The 22241-nt window shown below is 41.4% G+C and overlaps 1 protein-coding gene across 1 annotated transcript in view; it reads left to right on the top strand.

Moving 5' to 3' along the window:
- The window catches only part of Agbl1 (AGBL carboxypeptidase 1), a 720481-nt gene that overhangs the window by 8202 nt on the left and 690038 nt on the right, over positions 1–22241 (top strand). The window contains exon 5 of the mRNA XM_041650016.1: positions 2179–2272. Within this exon, the coding sequence (XP_041505950.1) occupies positions 2179–2272 (94 nt within the window). The remainder of the gene's footprint in view (positions 1–2178; positions 2273–22241) is intronic.

The raw sequence follows: 22241 nt of genomic DNA, 5'->3' as shown, positions 1-22241 counted from the left end.
AGTGTAGACTTTCATTTCTCCTTTCTGAGCTCTCTTCCTGGGGAATAACAGTGACAATTATTTAGATGTAATATTCTCTGTAGGGGAAAGAATGTGGGCTTAGAGCCAGGGAGCCCTGGCTTTGACTCTGGTGCTATTTCTTATGAGTCATGGAACGCTGTATTTGACCTGATTAACCTCATTTTTTTTTCACTTTGTAAAATTATAGCAGCAATAATTATTGCTGTTAATCTGCTAGGTATTTGTCTCCCTAAAACAACAGGAATTAATTTTCTCATGGTGCTAAAGGCTGGAGGTCTGAGATCAAGATGGTGGCGAGGCTTGTTTCTTCTATAGCCTATCTCCTTGGCTTTAAGAAAAATCTGTCATCTTGCGGTGTCCCCACGAGGTTTTCCCCATGGGCTTGCACATTCATAGTCTCTTTCTATGCTTGAATATTCCTTATGACAGGCACAAGACAGATTAGGTTATGTTCCTCTTCCAGTGTGCCCCCTTTAAATTAATTACTTACTTCTTTACATCATGGGGATGAAGGCTTTAAAATTCATTTGGGGGGACGCGGGCAACCCTCAGCAAATTTCATAGACTTGTCAGATGGGATAAGATCGTGTGCATAGGTAACACCATGACACAGCAGCTGCCCTTTCCCCATTCAAAATTTCTCTAATATTTTGAAATCGCATGAAGAATACATGCAGGAAGAGTAACTATGTAATTTCTCCAGATAGCCTAATAACTGCTGAAATATGCCAATTTTATTCATTTTTATTTTACTTTAAACATAGGGTCTCATGTAGCCCAGACTACCTTCAAACTCATCATATAGCCAAAGATAACCTTGAATTCCATATCGTCCTGCGTCCATGTTCCAAATGCTGGGACTGTAGCCATGTGCGGCTATGCCTGGCTCAGTATCTCAATTTTCTCTGTTGCATTTTCTTAATAAACATGGGGAATACATAAAAAGACAATTTTCCTTCAGAATAATAATGAGATGGATTATTGGCTCTTTGTTCACAGACAGTGGCTTCTCTTCCTCTCTAGCCTACACATACCCACACACCCATGCACGCACACACACACACACACACACACACACACACACACACACACATATACAGAGAGAGAGAGAGAGAGAGAGAGAGAGAGAGAGAGAGGGAGAGAGAAAGAGAGAGAAAAAACACAAAGACTATCAGAGTGCATTTGGTAATATCTGAATGAATCTGTACAAACCTGTCTCCAAAACAGTAAAAGAGGAACCGTGGCATTTTATGAAAGACAGCTGTCATTAGTGAGTAACCTAAAAGCATGCCAGCCAATCTGGATCTTGGGTACTCTTCTCAGTAGGAGCACAGACAGAGGAACATGTACTCCATACAACATAAAACATATAACCCCTTATAACAATCAAGGCATTGGCCACAGTCTCTGTCTTATATAGAGGACTCTGATATCGCCACCTCCAAAACCTCATTCCTTTCCTGTGCCCTGCAACAAGTTAATCTTGTTCATCTCTTTGCATCTTTGAGATGCCTTGTTCCCATTCATTTTCCCAGAATAAGTGAGGCCCAAAGTACCAGGCAGTCTAGATCTACCCTCTCTGAAGCACTAGTACAATGGAGGAGAGGAGCCACCTCATCGGAGGATCATTTTTCTTCCTTCACATTCTTGTCCCCTCCTACATTTCTGCATCTCCTGGCTTCCTCTTCTGTGCTTTTCTCAGATTCAGCTGAGTTGAGAAGGGGTATGGGCCATATTGGAAAGAAGCTGGGGCATCCTGGGAGATGTCAGTGACATCTGGAAGTTTTTATTTACCTGGCGTTCCCTTGACTTTCTATAATTCAGATCTAGGACCATGTTTTAATAACTGGATGAAAAGGGAAATATTCTCAGGCTGGTTATATTGGAGCAAAGGACTCATTCTTCTACCGGTATTCTAATAGAAATCAGTCAACTTATTGCCTCAGTCTTGGGGGATTCTAGTATTAAAATTGAGGAGAACTAGAAACTGAGGTAGAAAGAAAGAGCTACCCCATTTACTCTACTGCTGGAAAAAGGTTTTTAATTTTTTGTTGTTATTTTATTAACCATCTTAAAGTTGTCAATGATTAAATCCAAATTGTTTTAGCACATGTTCCTGTGACAATAGCTACTAAGTACTGTCCTTTTTGTCATCAGTAACCACAGGAGCAATGCTGGGAATTAATGGAGCCATGGAACTTCTCTTCAAGGTCATTCCTCCTTACACCCGAAAGCACACAAGGACAATCAGGTACCGGACATGTTCACAGTACCCCCGGGCTCTGTGTGAAGGCCGGCAAGGTGGAGATGGCTGCCCTTAGATCTTGATGCTCCCGGTCCAATCTGTTGCTGTTTTCTTCCTTGTAGACATACAGTGTCTGCATCTCTACTTGCTCCAAAGTTTCTTTCTTCCTCTTATCCTTATAATAATACCAAATGAGCATATAACCCACAAGCTAAAATGCAGAGAGATCTGGATCTAAGGTTACAGTGCCAGGGGATAGGAGAGGTGAAGTTAAAATCCGTATCATTCAGACTGGAAACCTCATGTTCTCTTTTGTTGTTGTTGATTTTGGCCTGGTGCTTTCAGATAAGCCCTTTTTACCTGCAGTGATAAATGAGCATAACCCTCACACGATTGCCCAGAAGTGACAGGGTCTCCAAAGAATCAACCAGTTAAACTGCTTAGATGAATTCCAAGCCTCCTAATAGCCCATCATTGTTGTGTGCTGGTCTTGTTACGCGGTTATATGATTGGAGAATGAAACCTGGCCTATTCCCTCTGCCTCTGCATCCTAGAGTGGAGTGAATCACTGAGTTAAAAAGGGAGATGGCTTCACATAAAGGCATTAGAGATATTCCGAACCACTAAGATCCATCATTTATGGGAGTGACTCAGCGAGGACCTTGAGAGAATATTAGAAGGAATTCAGCCAATTTCTAAGATCTATGGGGTCATTTGGCAAGTAGCATTTCCATGCCCAGCCATGATATTTTCTGCATCCTAGCATCAATCTTAGGCTCATGTTTCACCTGATTATTTTTCTCTTGGGTCACCACAGTGATGCCATCATCATCATCCATTCTCCCCTACGGTTCTCTACACCAGCATTTCCTGAAGTGAAATACATTACATATCAGTCCCAAAAAATGGCCCCATCAAAAAAACTGAGAAGTTCTGGCTTACACAAAGTGAGATAGGTTTTCTTTACTGTGAGACTTCACAAAGCCCGCTATCCACACTGGGCCTAACTCTAGTGTGCTCCATTACAAGGCCAATTTGGCCAGGGAATTCTGCTTCTTACCTACCACCTTTGTAAAGGGGCTAGGACAGTGTGCATTTCAGTTGCAAAACGGAGTCAACACAACTCTACCAAGGGACCTTTTTTGTAGTAGCTGAATACCTCAGAGTTAAAACCAGGGGTAAACATAACCCCTTTATTTTTCTGTAGCTTTACTTTATTTTGGTCTTAAATGTTCCCTGCATCAGATGACAAAAATTCTCATCAGGCATTGAAGTCAGATTAGTGATCCTTTAGCCCATGATGCCTTTCTTCCTATTGTGTTCCTCTCCTGGGACTGTATTCTAGATCTTAAGAAACTGTGGGTGCAGGGCAGAGAACCCTGACTGCTCTTCAGACTGAAAAGGGAGGGGGAGAGGAGTGGGGAGAAGGGGAGAGGAGTAGGAGAAGGGGGAGGGAAATGGGAGGATCAGGAGAGAAAAAGGAAGAATAGGAGGCTTTGGAAGTAGAAAGAATGGAGAAAAGAATAAATGAAAAAAGAAAATCTATATATTGACATTCATTCCAAATGTGCAATCCAGATGCAATTCAATCTGAAATGAACATCTGGATAGCACATCTGGAATGACAGCTGGATTTCACATCTGGAATGATATCTGGATCGGGCATCTGAAATGACATCCGGATCACACATCTGTAGTGCGCATCTGGAATGACATCTGGATTGCGCATCTGGATCACACATCTGGAAATGGCCATCTGGATTGGACATCTGTATTGCACATCTGGGTCACACATCTGAAAATTAAAGATACATTTTACTCAAGAAAAAAAAAAAGAAAAGAAACTGTGGGTGGCAATGAGAAATGCTGGCGAAAATCCCTTGTCTTTGTCAGTTAACCTTGGTTATCAAGGGACGAGGTCCTATAGTTTTTCAGTCCTGATGGCTTCTGCTGTCTTGGTTACTAAAGCCAAGATTGGGAGGACAAAACAACCAAACAACCATATGTAAGACAATCATAAATAGTTAAAGCATAGACATGCCCTTATTAGGGACACCTACTGTTGCCATCTGAATTGCTTTTCTTTCCTCCTGCAAAAAAAATTAAGTTCAGGTGCATATCTGATCAAGGTGCCTTGGAACAAGAGATTAAAAGGGTGGAAGGCTTCTAAGAATAGGAAATTGCCAAGGATCTCAGTGATATTTCTAAGCATCCTACTTACCACTTCAGCATGTCTGATCAGTCCTAGAAATTTCCCGAAGAAAAATGCCAAACGTCCACAGGGGAGTGGCCTCTTCACTAGCCTTTCCAATGCAGGTGTCATTGACCCAGTGTTATTAGGTGCCTAGCATCCGCTCAGCTCTTAGCCTATGCTGGTGTTGATTAGGTGCCTCGCACAGCGCTTAGCTCTTAGCACGCACGCATTGTCTCTCTTGAGCCTCTGTTCTTTGAGGCACGCGCTATTACAGGGGGGGAAAATTGAAGCTAAAAAAAGTGGGGATTTAAGGGAAAGAACCAGGACTTAAGCACTGCCTGATCCATGAGCCTCCACCTTTAAAGCACCCTTGGAGTATCTAGTAGTCTATTTCCAGGGTTATAATTCTAAAACCACCATATGTAAGACAATCATGAGTAGTTAAAGTCTGCTTAAATTTCTTTTACCGTCTAAATGGTTCAGTTCCATGGAACAATTTGCTTAACGATAGGGAATCTTTCTCTTCAATTGAATGGCCATTTCCTCTCAAAGGCTAAATAACTATTCTCCCTGCTTTTGAATTCTTTCCCCAAGCCACTTTGTTTTCTAACCCCCACCCCCTCACACCCATACTTTCCAACTAGAACCTGAGAAATGAAGGCCCCGAAGTTGGAAGACACCCCCTAGCAGCTCTAGCTGATTCCTTGCTGAGTCACTTCGGTTTTCTTAACTTGACGCTGGCATTTCTCCAAGTGGGAATGCCAGGTCTGACCTTATAGGTTTGTTGTAGGCAGTAGAAATAATGGCTAGAAGAGTCTGTAGGATTTGACATGCTAGGATACGTCAGTCACCGCTAATTGAGATGCAGCTGGGCGATAAGGCTGCCTGCCTGCAGCCAGACGGCTCCCCTAAGCTCCATCTCCCAACTCTCAACTAAGATGAGTCCAGATAAATTCCACTAAGTTTCCTGCACTTAAATGCCAAACCTATGGTTTTGTGGGTTCTTCCAGGGGAGCAGATGGCAGCATGCCTGCAGGATATGAATTCCCACCCTGGGTATTATCCTTCAAACCCTTGCAAGCAATGGGAGAGTTATTCCAGGGTGGATTTGCGAGAGCAGTGCCCAGTGTGGTGCCACTGTGACTCCTTCCCCCTGTGGAGATTAAACCTGCTCTACTTCTCCTGTGCGTCCCCAAAATAGACATGCAGCTGTCCTCCAATCTCCAGCGGTACTCAGGGCAAGATTTATAACTGTAGTTCCAGGCTTACTAGGGAGGAGGGCCTGTGTGGCGCTATCACAAGCCTCCCGTGGCTTGGTGCCAGCCTCCGTGCCTGGGAAGGCAGTCATTCCAGTCTTGCTACATTTGCTACATGCCCACCATGTTGGCACTCTTTCCCAGTGTGTCGTTGGGTTGGCTTGTGCCTTCTCACTTTCTTTTCCTCCCCATTTGATCTGAACAGTCATGGTCAAACATGGAAGGCTCTTACAGCCTCTAGAAACCATCAAGAATGTGCTTCATTTATTTCTCTCCTGTTCCTCTTCCTACCACTTTATCTAGCCAGCTGTCTCTGAGTGTGGCCTGCTCCAGGAATGCTGGTGCCATTTTATCAAAGGATCAAACAGCTACCCAGTCTCCAATTCAGGGGAGTGGGGGAGATGGAACTGTCTTTCCTTAAAGATGCTCTGGAATCTTTTTCATTCCCCATTTTGTACTTAACCTTGCACAGTGTTGCCTTGGAGTCTTCTCTTCTGCAGTTGTTATTATTGTTTTACTCTTCACTCTTTGGCTCTTTTGTGGGGGTCACCACTCAGGTCCCAAATAAATACGCACAGAAACTTATTCTTTTTTATAAATGCACAGCCTTAGCTTGGCTTATTTCTTGCCAACTTCTCTTAAATTATCCCATCCATCTGTTGCCTCTGGGTTTCTATCTTTCTCTATTCTTTATGCCTTTCTTCTTACTCTGTGGCTGGCTGTGTGACTGGGTGGCTGGCCCTTTGTATCCTCCTCTCCTTTTTTTCTCATTCCTTGATCTCCTCCCTCCAGATTTCTCCTCCTATTTGTTCTTTCTGTCTGCCAGCCCCACCTATCCTTTCTCCTGCCTTGCTTGCTATTGGCTTTTCAGCTCTTTATTAGACCAATCAGGTATTTTAGACAGGCAAAGTTACACAGCTTTACAGAGTCAAACAAATGCAACATAAAAGAATGCAATACATCTTTGCATCATTAAACAAGTGTTCCACAGCATAAACAAATGTAGCACATCTTTAACTAATACTCTACATCACCCTCCCCTCTAAATTCTCTGCTTATAAAGAGAGAAATTGAACCATGTTTACTTTGTTTCTCTCCACAGTATCCAGGTCCACGTATAGCATATGGTAGATTATTAACAAAATGCAAAATAAATGTATTTTAGAAGGCTTGCACATAATAATCATTCTTATTTGTAAGGTACAATGTGATCATTTGATGCAAGTATACAACATGTAATGGGTAGTAAATCAGGGCAATCAGTGTTTCCATCTACTAATATATGAAATACTTCACAAAATTTGCCAGCGCAATTTTGGGCAGAGACTATGTTAATCATCTCTATATCACTCCAACTTTAGTATGTATGATGTCAGGATCTGCATCAAAAGAAGTACTTTACCCAAAAGATATTGGTGGATTATGAATGTATTGATAAGCAAACTCTTGACATCGGTTGAATGAATCACTTCATGTTTATTAATAAGTCATTCTCGTTCTTGATCCCACACTGGATCCATGTGTCTTCTGCCATGTGTCTGAAGATACCTAAAGCTCACATGGCCTCTCTCCCAAGAACTGTGTGATATGAGAAACTGAGGCACCTTGGAGAAGCCAGCCAAAAGAGGAGAAGCTGCAGGCTCAGCTTTAAAGGGAGCAGGGTTTTTCTTGCTGGAGGGAAGGGAAGTGTTAGAGCCCCACCTGTCCCCCGTCTTTCTTCGAGCTATCTGGGGGAGCTGGCAGGTTAGCAGAAGGGAAGGTTCCAAAGTAAAAGGGCATCACAGGAGTCCAGGGCAGCACTGATCTGAAAACTCTACTTCTCATTGAATTAGGTTGCCTGTGTTGGTCTGTTAATACTGTTAATAGACTAAGCAGGGTCTTTAGAATCTGTGGGGTGCTCTATAAAATCGGGAGCAGGAAATGACCCTGGTGCAGAGAGTGTGCCTCTTTGCTAGCCTGGTCCATGGGTGGACCAGTTTATTTATTGACACAAAGCTGGCCTGGAGCAGTCCAAATCAGGAAGCAGGAAAATTTCCGGAGGCAAAGGAAATTTTGACTCCCAGCGACTTAGAAGAGCTCGTGTTGTTTCATTCTCTGCTGTCAGCCGTCCCCTTCTTCCCTTACTTCTGTGACTTCAGGCTTTTAGTAGTGATGATGTCATGTCCACTTGACATTTCCCAAATGTCCTGTCTGATCCTGCTGGGTCCTCATACCATAATATTTATCCCAATGTTGCACATTGCTCATCAAATGTCACCAGTATATAATAGTTCCAAAACTCGCTAGCTTGCATGGCCTCACAGAGTTTTAAGTCAATTAGAGTTTTCTTACTAGGGGACTGCTTCTTCAACCCCATCATAGTCTCCGATCATTGCACCTCATGTTGAGAAAGAAGATTCAGGATTATCAGTTGGCTGAGATTGTTTCTCTATTCTTCATTGGCGTTGAAGTTTCCCCAACAATAAGAAAAGTCAAGAATTGTGTTCTAGACCATGCTGGCCTCATTCTTACACAAGAGGTCTCCTTCACTAGCACCGTCCCTTCTGTCACATGTTTTCAGCTGGTCTGTCATGCTGGGATTGACTTTCAGGATCAGGGGTCTTTGGGACACAGATTGGTATAATTACGGGTGATATTCCATGCGCTAGAGGACCTGGGATTAAGTACCTTGGCAACAGAAGGCGGCGTTGTGTTTGGGTCCCTAACAAGCCTCATAAGCAAATTCTTCAGTTTAGTGTCCCGTTGGCAGTCCTAGTTGCTCCCTGTACTTAGAATAGTGTTAGTGATCTCCTCCCTTTAGAACTCTTGTCTGCCAGGGCTCTTTGGCATTTGAGCTTTGCCCGAGGGCAGTATGACTGGGCATTGCTTCATTGGCAGCTATTTCTGGTGATCGCATCTTCAGTTGATGATGTAGAAAAATGTCCCATATTTCTTCTCCTCCCTGAACCACTGTCTTTCCAAAGTCAAGCTTTCTTCTTACCCTTTCATTTGATTTGATCATAGTAGCTGAGAGATAAATGCAGACTCAGCCAAAGCTAATGGTTTTTCTATGGTCATAGCAACTTAGGTGACACAGCTACTTTGTCACTGAGAGAGTGGCGTTTCAAGTTACAGGAAACATTCTTCTGTTTCTTGAAATAGATCCCATATTCCTCCTGGGTGTTCTTTGCTTCTCTTCTCATTCAAAGCCTTGCAACATTCCTTTCAATATAAGTCGGCTCTGGGTTTTCAGGGCACTGGTTCATATTGGTGATTCCGAGGCCATGGGCTTCGGGGCACTTGGACTCAAATACTTTGGAACTAGAACAACAAAAAAATTCCAGCCCTGCTTCACAAGTGCTGAAAGTGGGGATGCACACCACAGGCTCACCTTACTGACAAAGTGATTATAGCCTTTGCAACCTGACTCCAGGCCTGTAGCCGATAGTGGGATGAATAGTTTCCTACATGAATTAAACCCTGGCAACACGGCCTGTGGCTGAAATCCCTTTCATCTTCTGAAGAAGCCAGTGACCTCTCCGTGTAAGGGCCAGTCATAGATATTCAAGTCACAGGATTGAAAGCTGGGCGCTTCCAAGGACCTTTCCCTCTTGTCCATCTCCCTCATCTAAGGTGAGGTCAATGAAACACAGAGAAGCCCATCAAACTCCTAATGAGCTTCAAGACGTATTCCATTACTAAAGGGCACCCTACCGCATAATCCAAGGCCAATGGGCTTTAGAGCTTTTATTGGGCATTTGATACGTTTACCTTGGTAGTAGGCATTGGAGACTTACAAACAACATAGGATGATTTTTTTTTTGTCCTTAAGTTCCTAAATCTATGTAACAGTTAAAATGTAGTGTGTGTGTGTGTGTGTGTGTGTGTGTGTGTGTGTGTGTGTGTGATGGGAAGAGCCATTCAGATCTAGTCCTGGGCTGGCAAAGTGGGTGAATTTTCCAACCCATGAGGATGTTCTCATGTGCTTCTGCCAATCAGGGTGTCTGCTTGGGTCATCTTTGAAATCTGCTCCAAGTATCCATTTGAGGCCTAGAAAGGCTTGGTCTAGCAACACTGGGGGATTGAGGGACAAGTCTTTGAGCCCAGCTTGATACAGTAAAATTTCACACACAAGTCTGTGTCTTCCTATTTTCCTACAGGTCACCCCTTCTTTTCAAAATTGTAAAAACATCCATGAATATGTGGGGAGAGTCTTCAGGGGATTGGAGTAAGGCAGACAAAGACTCTTATGAGGAAACACTCTTGGGACCATCCTTTGCTCAAAGGGGGCTGATCCTTCTAACAGGCCACAGGCACATTCTGCAGGGAGTGCCTGCATAGCCACATCCCACAACCATAAAATCAGAACACACAGTGGGGAAGCTGCTTTCTTGTGGAGCGGAGGGTGCAGTGGTGTGCTGTCTTTGGGGATGAGGATGTTCAACAAATAAAAGGCACCCAGGCAGCCGGAAAGGAAAAAAGCCCAGAAGAAGCCATTGTGCATAGTTACTGAAAGCCAATTGTTTCCAAGAGTTCAGGCAGAGATTTGGGGATGAGGGCAGCTTGGAGGCCGTCTGCTTTGTTCAATTACAGTGCTATTTTGATATGGATCTCGGTGTGATCATCAGTTATATTCAACAGAGCTGATGAGAAAAATAGAGAACAATAGATGGCTATTTAAAAGAAGTGAATTATTATGAATTAAGTTTGAATGTCGTTCAGATGGTACATCATAGGCATTCAGCAAATGCCAGTAACGTTAATGAGTCCTGATGCTTCAGTTTACCTGACGTTTCTCCTTCCAACCATTAATTTATTCACTGAATAGTTTTTGAAGATTTTATTTTTAGCAGAGATGTGTGGGATTTGAGATGAAAAGAAGTGGCTCTTGCCCTCAAGGAGCTTGTCGATGATACATAACACATCAGCACTCAAATGGGAGAGACAAAAGCCATAATGATGGGGTATTCATGAAGGCAGGGGGGTCTCAGTGTACTTAGAAATGGGCAGAGAAGAACTTACAAGGAAAGGAGCTTTAGGCACGAAATAAGGCTTTTCCCAGATACTAAAATTATAACACAACAAAACAGTCACTTTTAGGTAGAAGCAGAAGAAAAAGTAAAAACATAAAACTGCACATGTTTATTCATGGACGTACAGGCTCATGCAAATACACACACATGCAAGCACACACGCAATTTAGTGACTAGTTGGAATATAATGCAAGAATATGAAGGAGAAAGTCTACCAAATTGATCTAAAAAATCTATTATCTTATTAAAAAATAATAACCCTCAAAGAAAGGAAAAAATGGATAAACTCCTATAAATTTAACTCTTCAATAATCCAAAAATGTAATTAGATGAAGGCACCAATTTTATATATTAGAGCAGCAAAGATTTTGAAATATGATAAAATTCACTGATGGCAAGGATTCGCTAAGATGGGCACTTTCTTGCTCCTGGGAGTGTAGACAACACATTTACAAAAATAATGGGCATTGTTTGCCAAGATGAGACAAAAGTTCACACCACCCAACTCTTAAAATCCATTCTGAGCCATTATTGTGAAAGGTGGATGAAGACACATGCCTACAAATAGCAATTACAATGTTATTTATAATCAGAAATGATATAAATAGAAAAATTCAATCACAGAATCCTTAGTAAGTGTGAAATGTTTATATAGCACAGTGTTATATAGCAAAACACGAAAATAGACGAGGGAAAGAGTTTTGTCTTGGAACATTGCTTGCAATAAAATTATTGATGGGAAAAAATATCAGTTTCAAATTGATGTAAAATTATGCACAAAAGGACCCAGGTCAAGATGGAAAAACCAGGGGTAGATTTTTCTTTTCACAAGAAAAAAATATAAATAAAGCAATGTTTTTAAGCATATAAACATCTGGCAGTAATGAATAGTGATCCCTGAAAGTTGAGTTTCTGTCTTACTCCGATGCCTGACTGATTGTCCAAGGGACAGTGCAGGGAACGTTGGTAGTGAGGATGCAAGTGCAGCCCCCCAAAAACCTGTAGTTAAGGAGCTAGAATTGAGGATCCAGTATGAATCTTGAGGGTCCAATGTGCCTAGATTTATAGGACAGAATTCTGGAGCTAAAAGTGCTGGAGAGAGAGGAGAGGGAAAGTGGGATGAATAGGGGAAGGGAGAGGAGAGAGAAAATAGGAGTAAGAAAATGGATGAGTCTTCTTCCAGTTCACAGTTGATGAAACTGAGTAATAGAAATTGTGCACAAACTCCTGTAGAAAACTTCAAACAAGGGGGACTAGCCTCAGTTTACCCAGCATCTGTTGATACTGAAAGCAGGCGAGGGAAAGCCAAACCAAACCAAACTGAACAATAAGAAAACCCAACCAATGGGTATTTCTTATGAATAGATGCCATATCCCTAACTTGATTTTAGCAAATTGTTATTAGCAGGGCATCAAAAGATCATGGAGAAGTTATTAACAGTCCACTGTGTATATGTACCACAGTTTCATGTCCGTCAGTTCAGGGAATTCTAGACTGGCTTCATTTCCTGTCTATTGTGAGTAGAGCAGTGATCAGTATGGATGCGCAATGTAGTGCATAGCAAGGCTCTGAGATCAGTAGACACACAGAAGTCATATCTCTAAATGGTTCATTAAGCAACTGGGAAGCAAGACAAAACAAAGCTTAAAAATGCTTTTCTTTAAAACATCTTATTTTCCTCTCATGAACACTTAAGAGTTACACATACCCTGGGACCTAGGCCCTCTGCATGTCAGAGACAGTTGTGTAACTTGGTCTATCCAGGGGTCCCTGGCAGTGAGACCAGGATCTATCTAGGGTCTATCTTGGTTGGTCTATCTATCTATCTATCTATCCATCCATCTATCTATCTATCTATCTATCTATCTATCTATCTATCTATCTATCTATCTATCATCTATCTAGGTCTGACTATCTATCATCTATCTATGTATCTATGTATGTATGTATCTATGTATGTATCTAATCTATGTATCTAAACTATTTTATCTATCTATCTATCTATCTATCTATCTATCTATCTATCTATCTATCCCTATATCTATCTCTATCTAGGGGTCCCTGGCAGTGAGACCTGGCGCATGAACTAGCTTGTTGGAGCCCATTCCCTATGGTGGGATGCCATGCTCAGCCTTAATGCAGAGGGGAGGGGCCTGGCCCTGCCTCAACTTAATGTGCCAGGCTTTGATGACTTATGACGGGAAGTCTTACCCTTTGGGAGGAGTGGATGGTGGTGGTCTGGAGGGGAGGTGAAGCGGGGTGGGGGAGGAGTGGGAGGAAAAACTGTGGTTGGAATGTAAATGAACTAAAAAACTAAAATGAAATAAACATCTTATTAAAATGTATTTTCATTACCATTGCAAGGATCTATGTACTTATACATATAAACATAGCCTGCTCAGTCTGTATGTGACTCTATGTACTTGTACATGTAAACATAGCCCACTCAGTCTGTATAATGTGACTCGTATGTATGTGTTCAGGGTTCATCATTGGGCACTGGATAACCAATTGGTATGCTCTTCCTCAGAGGCCTCTTCTCCTCCCAGCTTTTTTCAGTTGCCTATAGTTCTTTGTGTAGGGCCGAGGTTTTGTGGGCGTTTCCCCATCCAGTTTGGCCTGTATAGTTCACATTTGGGCTGTCATAATCTTGTGACTACATTTATAGTGTCTAGCCTGTATTCCCTCCTAGGACTGGCTTCATATCCAGTCAGGAAGTGATTATTTACCACAGCTGTGCCACGACTGCTTCAGCGGACACACCCTGTCTGCATGGTGGCGTTGTAACTTGCTGGGTTTACAGCTGTGTAGGGCCACAGATGACGTTTCCTCCCTGCCTTCTGGCACCACATATGGGAGCCACCATGGAAGAAGCTTATATCTCAGACAACCCTGATATTTTTTGTACCCAAATTTTGTGGGGTACATTTAACAATAGGGTCTTGCTGTCTAGTTCTGGCCAGCAACCAATGGCAACTGTGAAAGTCTGAATTACGTGTGGAGCCTCTGGGGGTTTCATGGGCACCAAGTCATAGGGAGATGTTCCACAGTCAGCCCTGTTATTTTATTTTGCTTGTTTGTTTGTTTTTAAGTTATGGCTTCTTAGAGCAGCATTGTGTATCAATTCAGAGCACCTCCAGTTAAAATTCTTTTTATAAATTATTATTACATAAATTCAGTTAGCTTATGGTAGTAGGTTTCTTCATGACTTGTTTATACTCACATATTTTAATTGACTCTCCCCACAATCCCTCTTTTCCTCTATCCCCCACCCCATCCTTCTTTAAATTTTTACTTAGTGTATTCCTCTACTCTCATACCACCTGTGCTTTCCTCTCCCTCCCAGGGCCTTTCCTGCATATCCCATGGCCCCCTTGTTACTTTGGGGCCTTTAGAGACACCCCTTCCAATTAAGGACAGAAATCTAAATATTCAAAGCTATGATCCACATAGGAGTGAGAATATTTGCTGTTGGTCTTTCTGGGCCCAGATGACCTTCTCAGTGTAACATTTTGTCATTATATCAATTTCTTTAAAATTTTGCAATAGCAATATTCTTTATTACCTGGTGCTTATGTCCTGGATCTTCATTATTCATTCGCAGTTGACAGACAGCTAGCCTGATTCCATTCCATAGCAACTGTGAGCAGAGTGGCCTTGAACATGGGTGTTCAGGTATTTTTGTAACAGCGTATACAATTCCTTGGCTATATGTCCAGGAGTAGTATATTTGAGCGACACGATAATTATGCTTTCTGAGAAACCTCCGCAGTAATTTTCAAATGGCTTCCCCAGTTCCCACCTGCTGCACAGCAAATGAGGAGGGTCCCATACTTTGACCAGCACTTGCTGTCAGTTTTCTTTTTAATTTTGACCATTCTGATTGGAGCGGAAAGAGATCTCAGTGTAGTCAGAGTGTCTTTGGACTGCCAGCTCCCAAATAATGACATGGAGACTTATTATTAATTATGAAAGCTTGGCCTTAGCTTAGGCTTATTCTCAGCTAGCTCTTACAACTTAACTCCTTTATATTAACCTACATTCCACCATGTGGCTCGTTACCTTTCTTCAATACAATGTATGTCCAACTTCCTCCCTGTTTTACTGGTGAACTCCCTGATTCTCAGATTCTTCCCCCTCTGGGGGGTCCTCTTTCCCTCTGGGCCTCTTGGCCACTAGGCCAAAGAGGAAAAAGAGGCAGATGGAGAAAGAGAAGGTTTTGTGGCCCATGAACGTGAGACAGCCCTCTAAGAGACAGATTTCGGTGAACCAGCACAATTTGATTTTAGAGTATTAGGAATAGATAGGATTAGAGAGCCCGGGGACAAGCCCTAATTTGCATTAAGTGGACCGCTCCTATCACAAGGCTTAGTGTGTGGCAGTTGGATTCTATAGCAGAGCTCCTTGCACAAGTCTTCTCAGCAGGGATCTGTGCCAAAGGTCAAGCTAAAGATGAATCAGGCCTCTGGTTTGAAGACAGCCTTTAGATAAGGTCAGTCTTCAAGCCCGGGGCAATCTCCAGAGAAGTGCAGGTAGAGAACAGGAAGCTTTGGTTAAGGGAGGGAGCTCTATATTGTGATAAACTCCTAGGCCATGGGGAGGCTGTGACTCTGACCAGCCAGCAATGTCTTCCAACATCTCCCAAGTTCTTCTTTCTCCCCAGAAGTCCCGACTATCCTCTCCTGCCTAGCTATTGGTCACTCAGCTTTTTATTAAACCAATCAGAAGGTGTCTTAACAGAGACACATCTTCATAGTATATAAAAAGATTATCCCACAATATCTTGAAGTAGCTTTAAATTGTATTTCCAGGAAAGCTAACGATGTTGAGCATTTTAAAAACGTTTATTAAACATTTGTATTTATTCTTTTAGGGACTCTTTGCTCAGGAGTATGCTGGAATTTTTTTTATTGGGATAGCATTGGGTCTGAAGATTGCTTTTGATTCTCAATCACATTAAATGATTGAGAAAATAGGGATGGATCTGAGATGAGATGAAAAAAATGTGTTTACTGCAAAGTTCACGGCACTGCAGAGACAAAATAAATGGCTCCTGAGCAAGTAGAACTAATGGCTGAGAGGTCTGGTTAGAGTTAAAATGTCCATTTCCCTTCAGATGAGCTATAGATCCAATGCACTCCCAGTGCCACTTATCAAACTCCTTTTTATTATAAACTTATAAATTGATTTAGAAATTCACTTGGGAATGCAGAGGGTCTAAAATCACTGAGGCAATTTTGAAAGAGAAGTGCAAAGTTGGAAGAGTAATAGCACTTTATCTCAAGCGTTAAAATAAAGCTCCAGTAATCAGGACTGTGGCGGTGATGGCAGGGTTGACAAACAGATTAATGGAACAGAGCAGGCAGTTCAAAAATCAACCTACAGATAATTTGGACAATTCGTTTTTGGCCTAGGTGAATTGCATGGATAAACAAACATCTGTTTAATAAATGGTGACTGGAAAACAGGAAATTCATGTGCAGTGGAGAAATTTTGGCTTATATTTGACACCACAAAGGGGCTTAACATAAAATGTATAATAATAATAATAATAATAATAATAATAATTTTTTTTAATAATGGACATAACTGTCTAAATCACACCTGTAAGATGCCTGGAACAAAATAGATGGAAGCTTTTGTGATTGTTGGATAGGCAAAAATTATTTAGATAAATTGTGTTTCATCAATACTGAAAACTCCTGAATCTCAAAAGGCTTTTATTAAGATCATGATGTTACATGGCACAGGTTGAGAGACATTTGTCAATCATGTATCTCATAAAGGTATGCCTTATCTTATATATACAACCAGTGTTTAAAATTTTAAAAGAAATGAAACATTCAATTGAAAATAGACATAATATTTGAATGTATATATTACCAGAGGATATACAAATAGAAATCAGACATATAAACAAGCTCAGCATATAATTCATTAGGGAGATATATATTATAGTATAATATAATAGCAAATAGAGAACTTTAAAAAGATTATGATTAAAAAGACTATCAAGTAATGATGCCTATGAACCATATCAATGACCAGCATGGTATGATAACCCAAAGGGTATAGTAGTGGCATTCATACCATGGCTGTAACCAACAACTCTCTGATTTCACAGAAGACATGCTCAATAAGAAGGAAACTGTGCCTGATACTGTAACATAGCTAACCACTCAGTGCTAGTGAAGCTATGGTTACTGGAGGAGAATCTACAACCACTACATTGCCAAACCAGCATATGCCCTAAGAACAATTTATAGACATTTATCTTCATACCCACAGATAAGTGTCTTCACCCCCTATAAGGAAACTTCTTTTTGACATGGACAGAGGCCACTCCAGAAAACCACAACCAATTCAAATGAAAGTTGTGGAGCCCAGTCCTAACCGGTACAAGCACATCTAAGGCTCAGGGAACATTGTAGAAGATAGTGAGGAGAGGATGTAAGGGTCAGAGGATCAGGGAGTTTGCTGTGAGATTGGATTTTCTAATAATATCAGAAGCTCCATTTATAAAGTCTCACCAATGTGACTGCCCAGGCTTAAACTGAAGAAATATGGCACCAGTGGACATGACAGACTGGATGGGGAACGTCAATAAGGCCTTGATCTTAGGCAAAGAGTGGCAGGCAACTGACAAAAACTGGGAGGAAGAGCACCCAATGCACTCAGGCCTAGTGCCAGTCAGCCCTAAAAACATATATACAAGTACCATTATTCAGACTGAGCAGGTTATATTTAGGAATACATGTACATACACATACACACAAACACACACACACACACACACACACACACACACGAATGCAATAACAACTAGTGAAAAAAGTGGGCCAAGAATTTGAAAGAGAAGGGAAGTGAGAATATGGGAGAGTTTGGAGGAGATAAATGAAGGAAGGAATGTTATAATTAAATTATAATCTAAAAAAATATACTAAGAAAAAGTATCAGAGGAGTAAGCAAAGCTGGAAAAGAACCAGAACTCTCACTCTGCTAATGGGAATATAAATCACAGCAGAAAAATGTTTATTAAAATTAAACATATACCTACTATGTGGTCTAGGCATTCCTTTTCTAGGTAACTACACAGCAGAAATGACAGTACATGTCCTTAGATAGACATGGTCACAATGTTTCTAGAAACTCTATTTGCAAAAATGAATAATAGAAGACGGCCCTAATATCCACTGGCTGATGCACAGATAAACTGTAATGTTTTCGTACAATGAGATATCGATCAGCAGCCAAAATACATTATTGGTATAGGCTAGAGCATAAGCAAACATCGAAATAATTGTGCTGAAGTGCATGTTGATTGTTGCAGTCGTCACAACATCCAGAAAGTGGAATCAGCCTGATGCTTATCAAAAAATGAATAGATTGAAAAAGTATAGTATGTGTATTCAAGAGATTTTATGCATCAGAAAAGAAAAATGACTTCATGACATTTCCAGGAAAATGGTTGCAACTGGAAATCATTATGTTAAGTGAAATAAGTCAGACTCAGACAGATGCCACATATTTTCTCTTATATCAGGAAACTACATTTAAATTTTTATGTGTATATATATATGCATATAGATCGGTGTATTTGTATATGAATGTATGGGTAGGTCATGTATGGTGGCTCGTGGGGGAAGGAAGTGATCTAAAGGGGCATAAGATATAGGAAGTACAGGAACACATAAGATAAGATAGAAAAAAAGTAGAATAACAGGGGCAAGGCAGAGTTAATGGGGGAAGAGGAAGTGATGTAAGCAAGCAGAATGATACAAATGTATGACGATGCCTCTGAAATGTATGAAATGTCTGTTACTTTGCAAACTCACCTAAACACTAATAATAATAAAAAAAACTTGCTCTGAGAGAAAGTCCAGACACAATACATACTGTCTGTTGCTACATTTATTAAATTTTAGAATAAGTTATGGTTAGAGGAAGTGGATGGTAGCTGTCTGAAGATAGGGAGTCAGGGTGAAGTCAGGATGAGAAGACTTATGCAACCACACGAGGAGACTTCTCTGGGTTGTTTCTCATCTTAATTTTGACCAAAGGTTTATGCATTGTCAAGTATTATCAAATTGTCCATAAATGTGCCCAACTTATTGTATGTCAGTTGCATCTAAATAGATTGCTTATAAAAGCTGGGTGGAGGACATGAATGTGGAATATTCAAAGGAAGATGCCAGCATTTCTGGGTCATGGGCCTGTAAGTTAATTACCATTTTCTACAATTATTAGGCATCACTTTTGTAATTATGAAAATTTAAACTAAGTGAGAATTGTTGGGCACTACCTAGTCTAAAATACATTTTAATACACTGGCTGATTTGTGTGAAAATTAGCAGCACCATCACCAATAATTAAGTCATATCTTCATTTACCCAAAGAGGATTTGAAGAGGGGTCTTGACGGATAAGACTGATGTCAGTTCCCAGTGTTACAAATGAGAAATGGAAGATGGAACAGGACAGTGTTTCCTGGGCAGAGAAGCAAGCTTTAGTATATATGTAGAGCATTTGGGTGAAGAAAAGAAATAGTTGGCTATTCAAAGCAGCGGTAGCAATACATGTGTTGGGGGAAGGGTCACTTGTTCATCCTGGCTGCCCATTCCCAAAATAATCACACAGAAACTATATTATTTAAATTACTGCTTGACCCATTGGCTCTAGATTCTTATTGGGCAACTCTTACCTCTTAGTTTAACCCATCTCCATTAATCTGTGCATCACCACGAGGTTGTGGCCTACCAGCAAAGTTTCAGCACTTCTATCCCCGGCGGTGGCTCCATGGTGTCTCTCTTAACTCTACCTTCCTTCTCCCAGTATTGTTTAGTTTTCCCTGCCTACCTAAGTTCTGCCCTATCAACAGGCCAAGGCAGTTTCTTTATTCATTAACCAATAAAAGCAACATATAGACAGAAGGACCTCCCACACCATTTCCCCTTTTCTGTTTAAACAAAAAGGAAGGCTTTAACTTTAACATAGTAAAATTACATGTAACAAAGCAGGTATTAAATAATAATTAAAGTTACAATATTTATATTTACTTTATCTTTTATCATATCTAAGCAAAACAATAACTATAACTATCTATCTATTCTTCAACTCCATCAAAGACTCCAGAAGGATATAATATTACCTAAGTAAACAGAAAGTACATTGTAAGCAACTTCCAAAACTCTAGAAATGACAGAGACATCTCACTGCCCGTACAGTCACCCAAATTTCTTTTGTACCATGGGGCCATCTATCTTTAGCCTACAGGCTTATAGTATCCAGCAGACTTTTCCATGAAGCAGGAAATTCCAAAGACAGTTCTGCCTATATTGGCAGTTTGCCAATCACTACCTTCTGTATCCTGCAGAATGTCTTGTAGACCCTTTCATGAAGCAGGAACCCTGAAGGATCACCTCACCTTTAAGCAAGTTTTGCAACCATCTCTCTGCAGGTCCTGCATGTTCAGTTAAGCAGTCCAGGCAAGAGCAGTTTCTTTATTCATTAACCAATAAAAGCAACACATAGACAGAAGAACCTGGTGACAGAAGATAGAGACAGATAGATAAAAAAAGCCAGATAATGGACACATCTAAAGTCTCTTCTCTCTCTATTGTCTTATACTTTCTTCTATCTCCTCTTCTTCCCTCCCTCCACCTCTCCTAGAATATTTTGTCACTTTACTTAAAAAGCAAAAAAGCGACCTATTTTTTTGCATTCCACGAGTTCCTTTTTTTTTGTTTCCATTTAAATCAGTTTCTGCTGAATCTTGCCAGCTGTTGGCAACCACCAAGTCTCAAAACCATTGCAAGTTCCAAGCCCATTACTATGCATTTTACCCATTTCCCCATTTTGTATGTTCTTAGATTTATAGCCTCATGTCAGCTTGCTCTTGTGTCTTAGACACAAATGTCCTCTGGAATATCCCTTAGAGTGTCAATCCGATATTTTGTCCTTTGTCCCATGACATAAGTTTCTGTGTCAGAAGTACCCTTTGAAAATTGACTCCTTCCATCAGTTAACTGGAGTAGCTTTCTCTGCTGGGCTTTTCTTACAGAGGCATATGTATTAGTTTAAACTGATCCTGGTATTAGTTTAAAATCAGAAGCAGTCCCACTGGTTTCCAGTTATAATTATAGCAGGATCTCTAGGGTCAGATTGATGGACTCAAAACAGAAACAAGAATAGCTGCTATTTTACCACTTTCCTTTGGGTTCTTGGAGTAGGAGCGCAGGGAAGGGTTGCAGTGATTGCTATTGTATTCATGGCTTTCCTCATGGCTGTGACCAAATACTGGAGAAGAAGCCATTATTTAAGGGATGAAGGGTTTGCATTGAGGCCCCAGTTTGAGGGTGTAGTTCACCAAGGTCTGGGAGGACTGTGACAGGACCTCGAGGGAGCCAGTCACATTCCTGTTATACTCAGGAAGCAGAGCACTGGTAGAGGTGTAAAACTCAAGGCCTGCCTGCCTCCAAGGGACCAGCTTCATCCAGTAAGAAGTCTCCTGCAAGTTCTACAACTATTCAAAACAGCGCCACCACCTGGTGGCCCGGTGCTCAAACGCATATGCTGCGGGTGGGGTAGGGTGGGTGGTGGGTGAGTCGGCGTGTGGGGACAGCTAATATCCAAGCCACAGCACTCGGTCTTATTTTGCTATTTTTCTGTTGTCACCGAATGCTGTCCTCTCTTCTGGCTTCTTCTCAGGTGTGTTCGATAAGGAGCAAACCTAAACGACCTCTCATGCAGCACGGGGAGGTACTCCTACCTGAGTTTACAATCCGGAACTTTCTCGTGTTTTCACCATGAGTTCTCACCCCTCTGAGATAGAGGGTTTTTTTTTTGTTTGTTTGCTTTTGTTTTTATTTGTTTTTCAATTGTTCACCAGATCTCCATCAGAGACTTCTAAATGTTCTACTTTAGGATGCTCTATTTCTGTTTCTTGTTCCTGCTAACTCCCCCTCCCCACCCAGACAGGGTTTCTCTGTGTAACCACCCTAGCTGCCCTGGAAGAGCAGGCTGGTCTTGAACTCACAGAGATACGCCTACCTCTGCCTCCCGAGGGTTGAGATTGAAGGCGCACGCCACCTCCGCATGTTGGCGGGAGAGTGGCGTATACTCAGTTTGCTAATCGATAAAACTCGATAAAACGGTGGATCTGAATCAGGTGAATTCGTAACTATGCAAGTGGAGGGCAGGAGGAACTGTTCTCACACGCACACCCGGCTGCAGCGTGGTGGCTTTTTCTCTCAGCACAATTTAAAAACAGAAATGATTAAATGGCTAGAATAAATAAGTAAAACATGTGCAGTGGACAGGTTTACTATTAACACAGGGGCTCTAAAGAGGAAAGAGGCAGCCTCAGGCCTCTGCTTCCTGGAGGTTGAAATAATTTGTCTTTGGAAATGACCCACCCTAATCATAGTAATCATCATCACACATAATATAACCCCACCTTATGCTGCTTGATGCAGGCCAAATGTATCCCCCCAAAAGGATTCTCAGAGTTAGTA

The sequence above is a fragment of the Microtus oregoni genome, unplaced genomic scaffold (genome assembly GCF_018167655.1).
Source record: "Microtus oregoni isolate MIOR12 unplaced genomic scaffold, Mior012 000000F_ref0000247, whole genome shotgun sequence".
In the NCBI taxonomy this organism is placed as follows: Eukaryota; Metazoa; Chordata; class Mammalia; order Rodentia; family Cricetidae; genus Microtus; species Microtus oregoni.
Note: the sequence above shows the minus strand (reverse complement) of the source record. Positions and strands in the feature narration are given on the sequence as shown.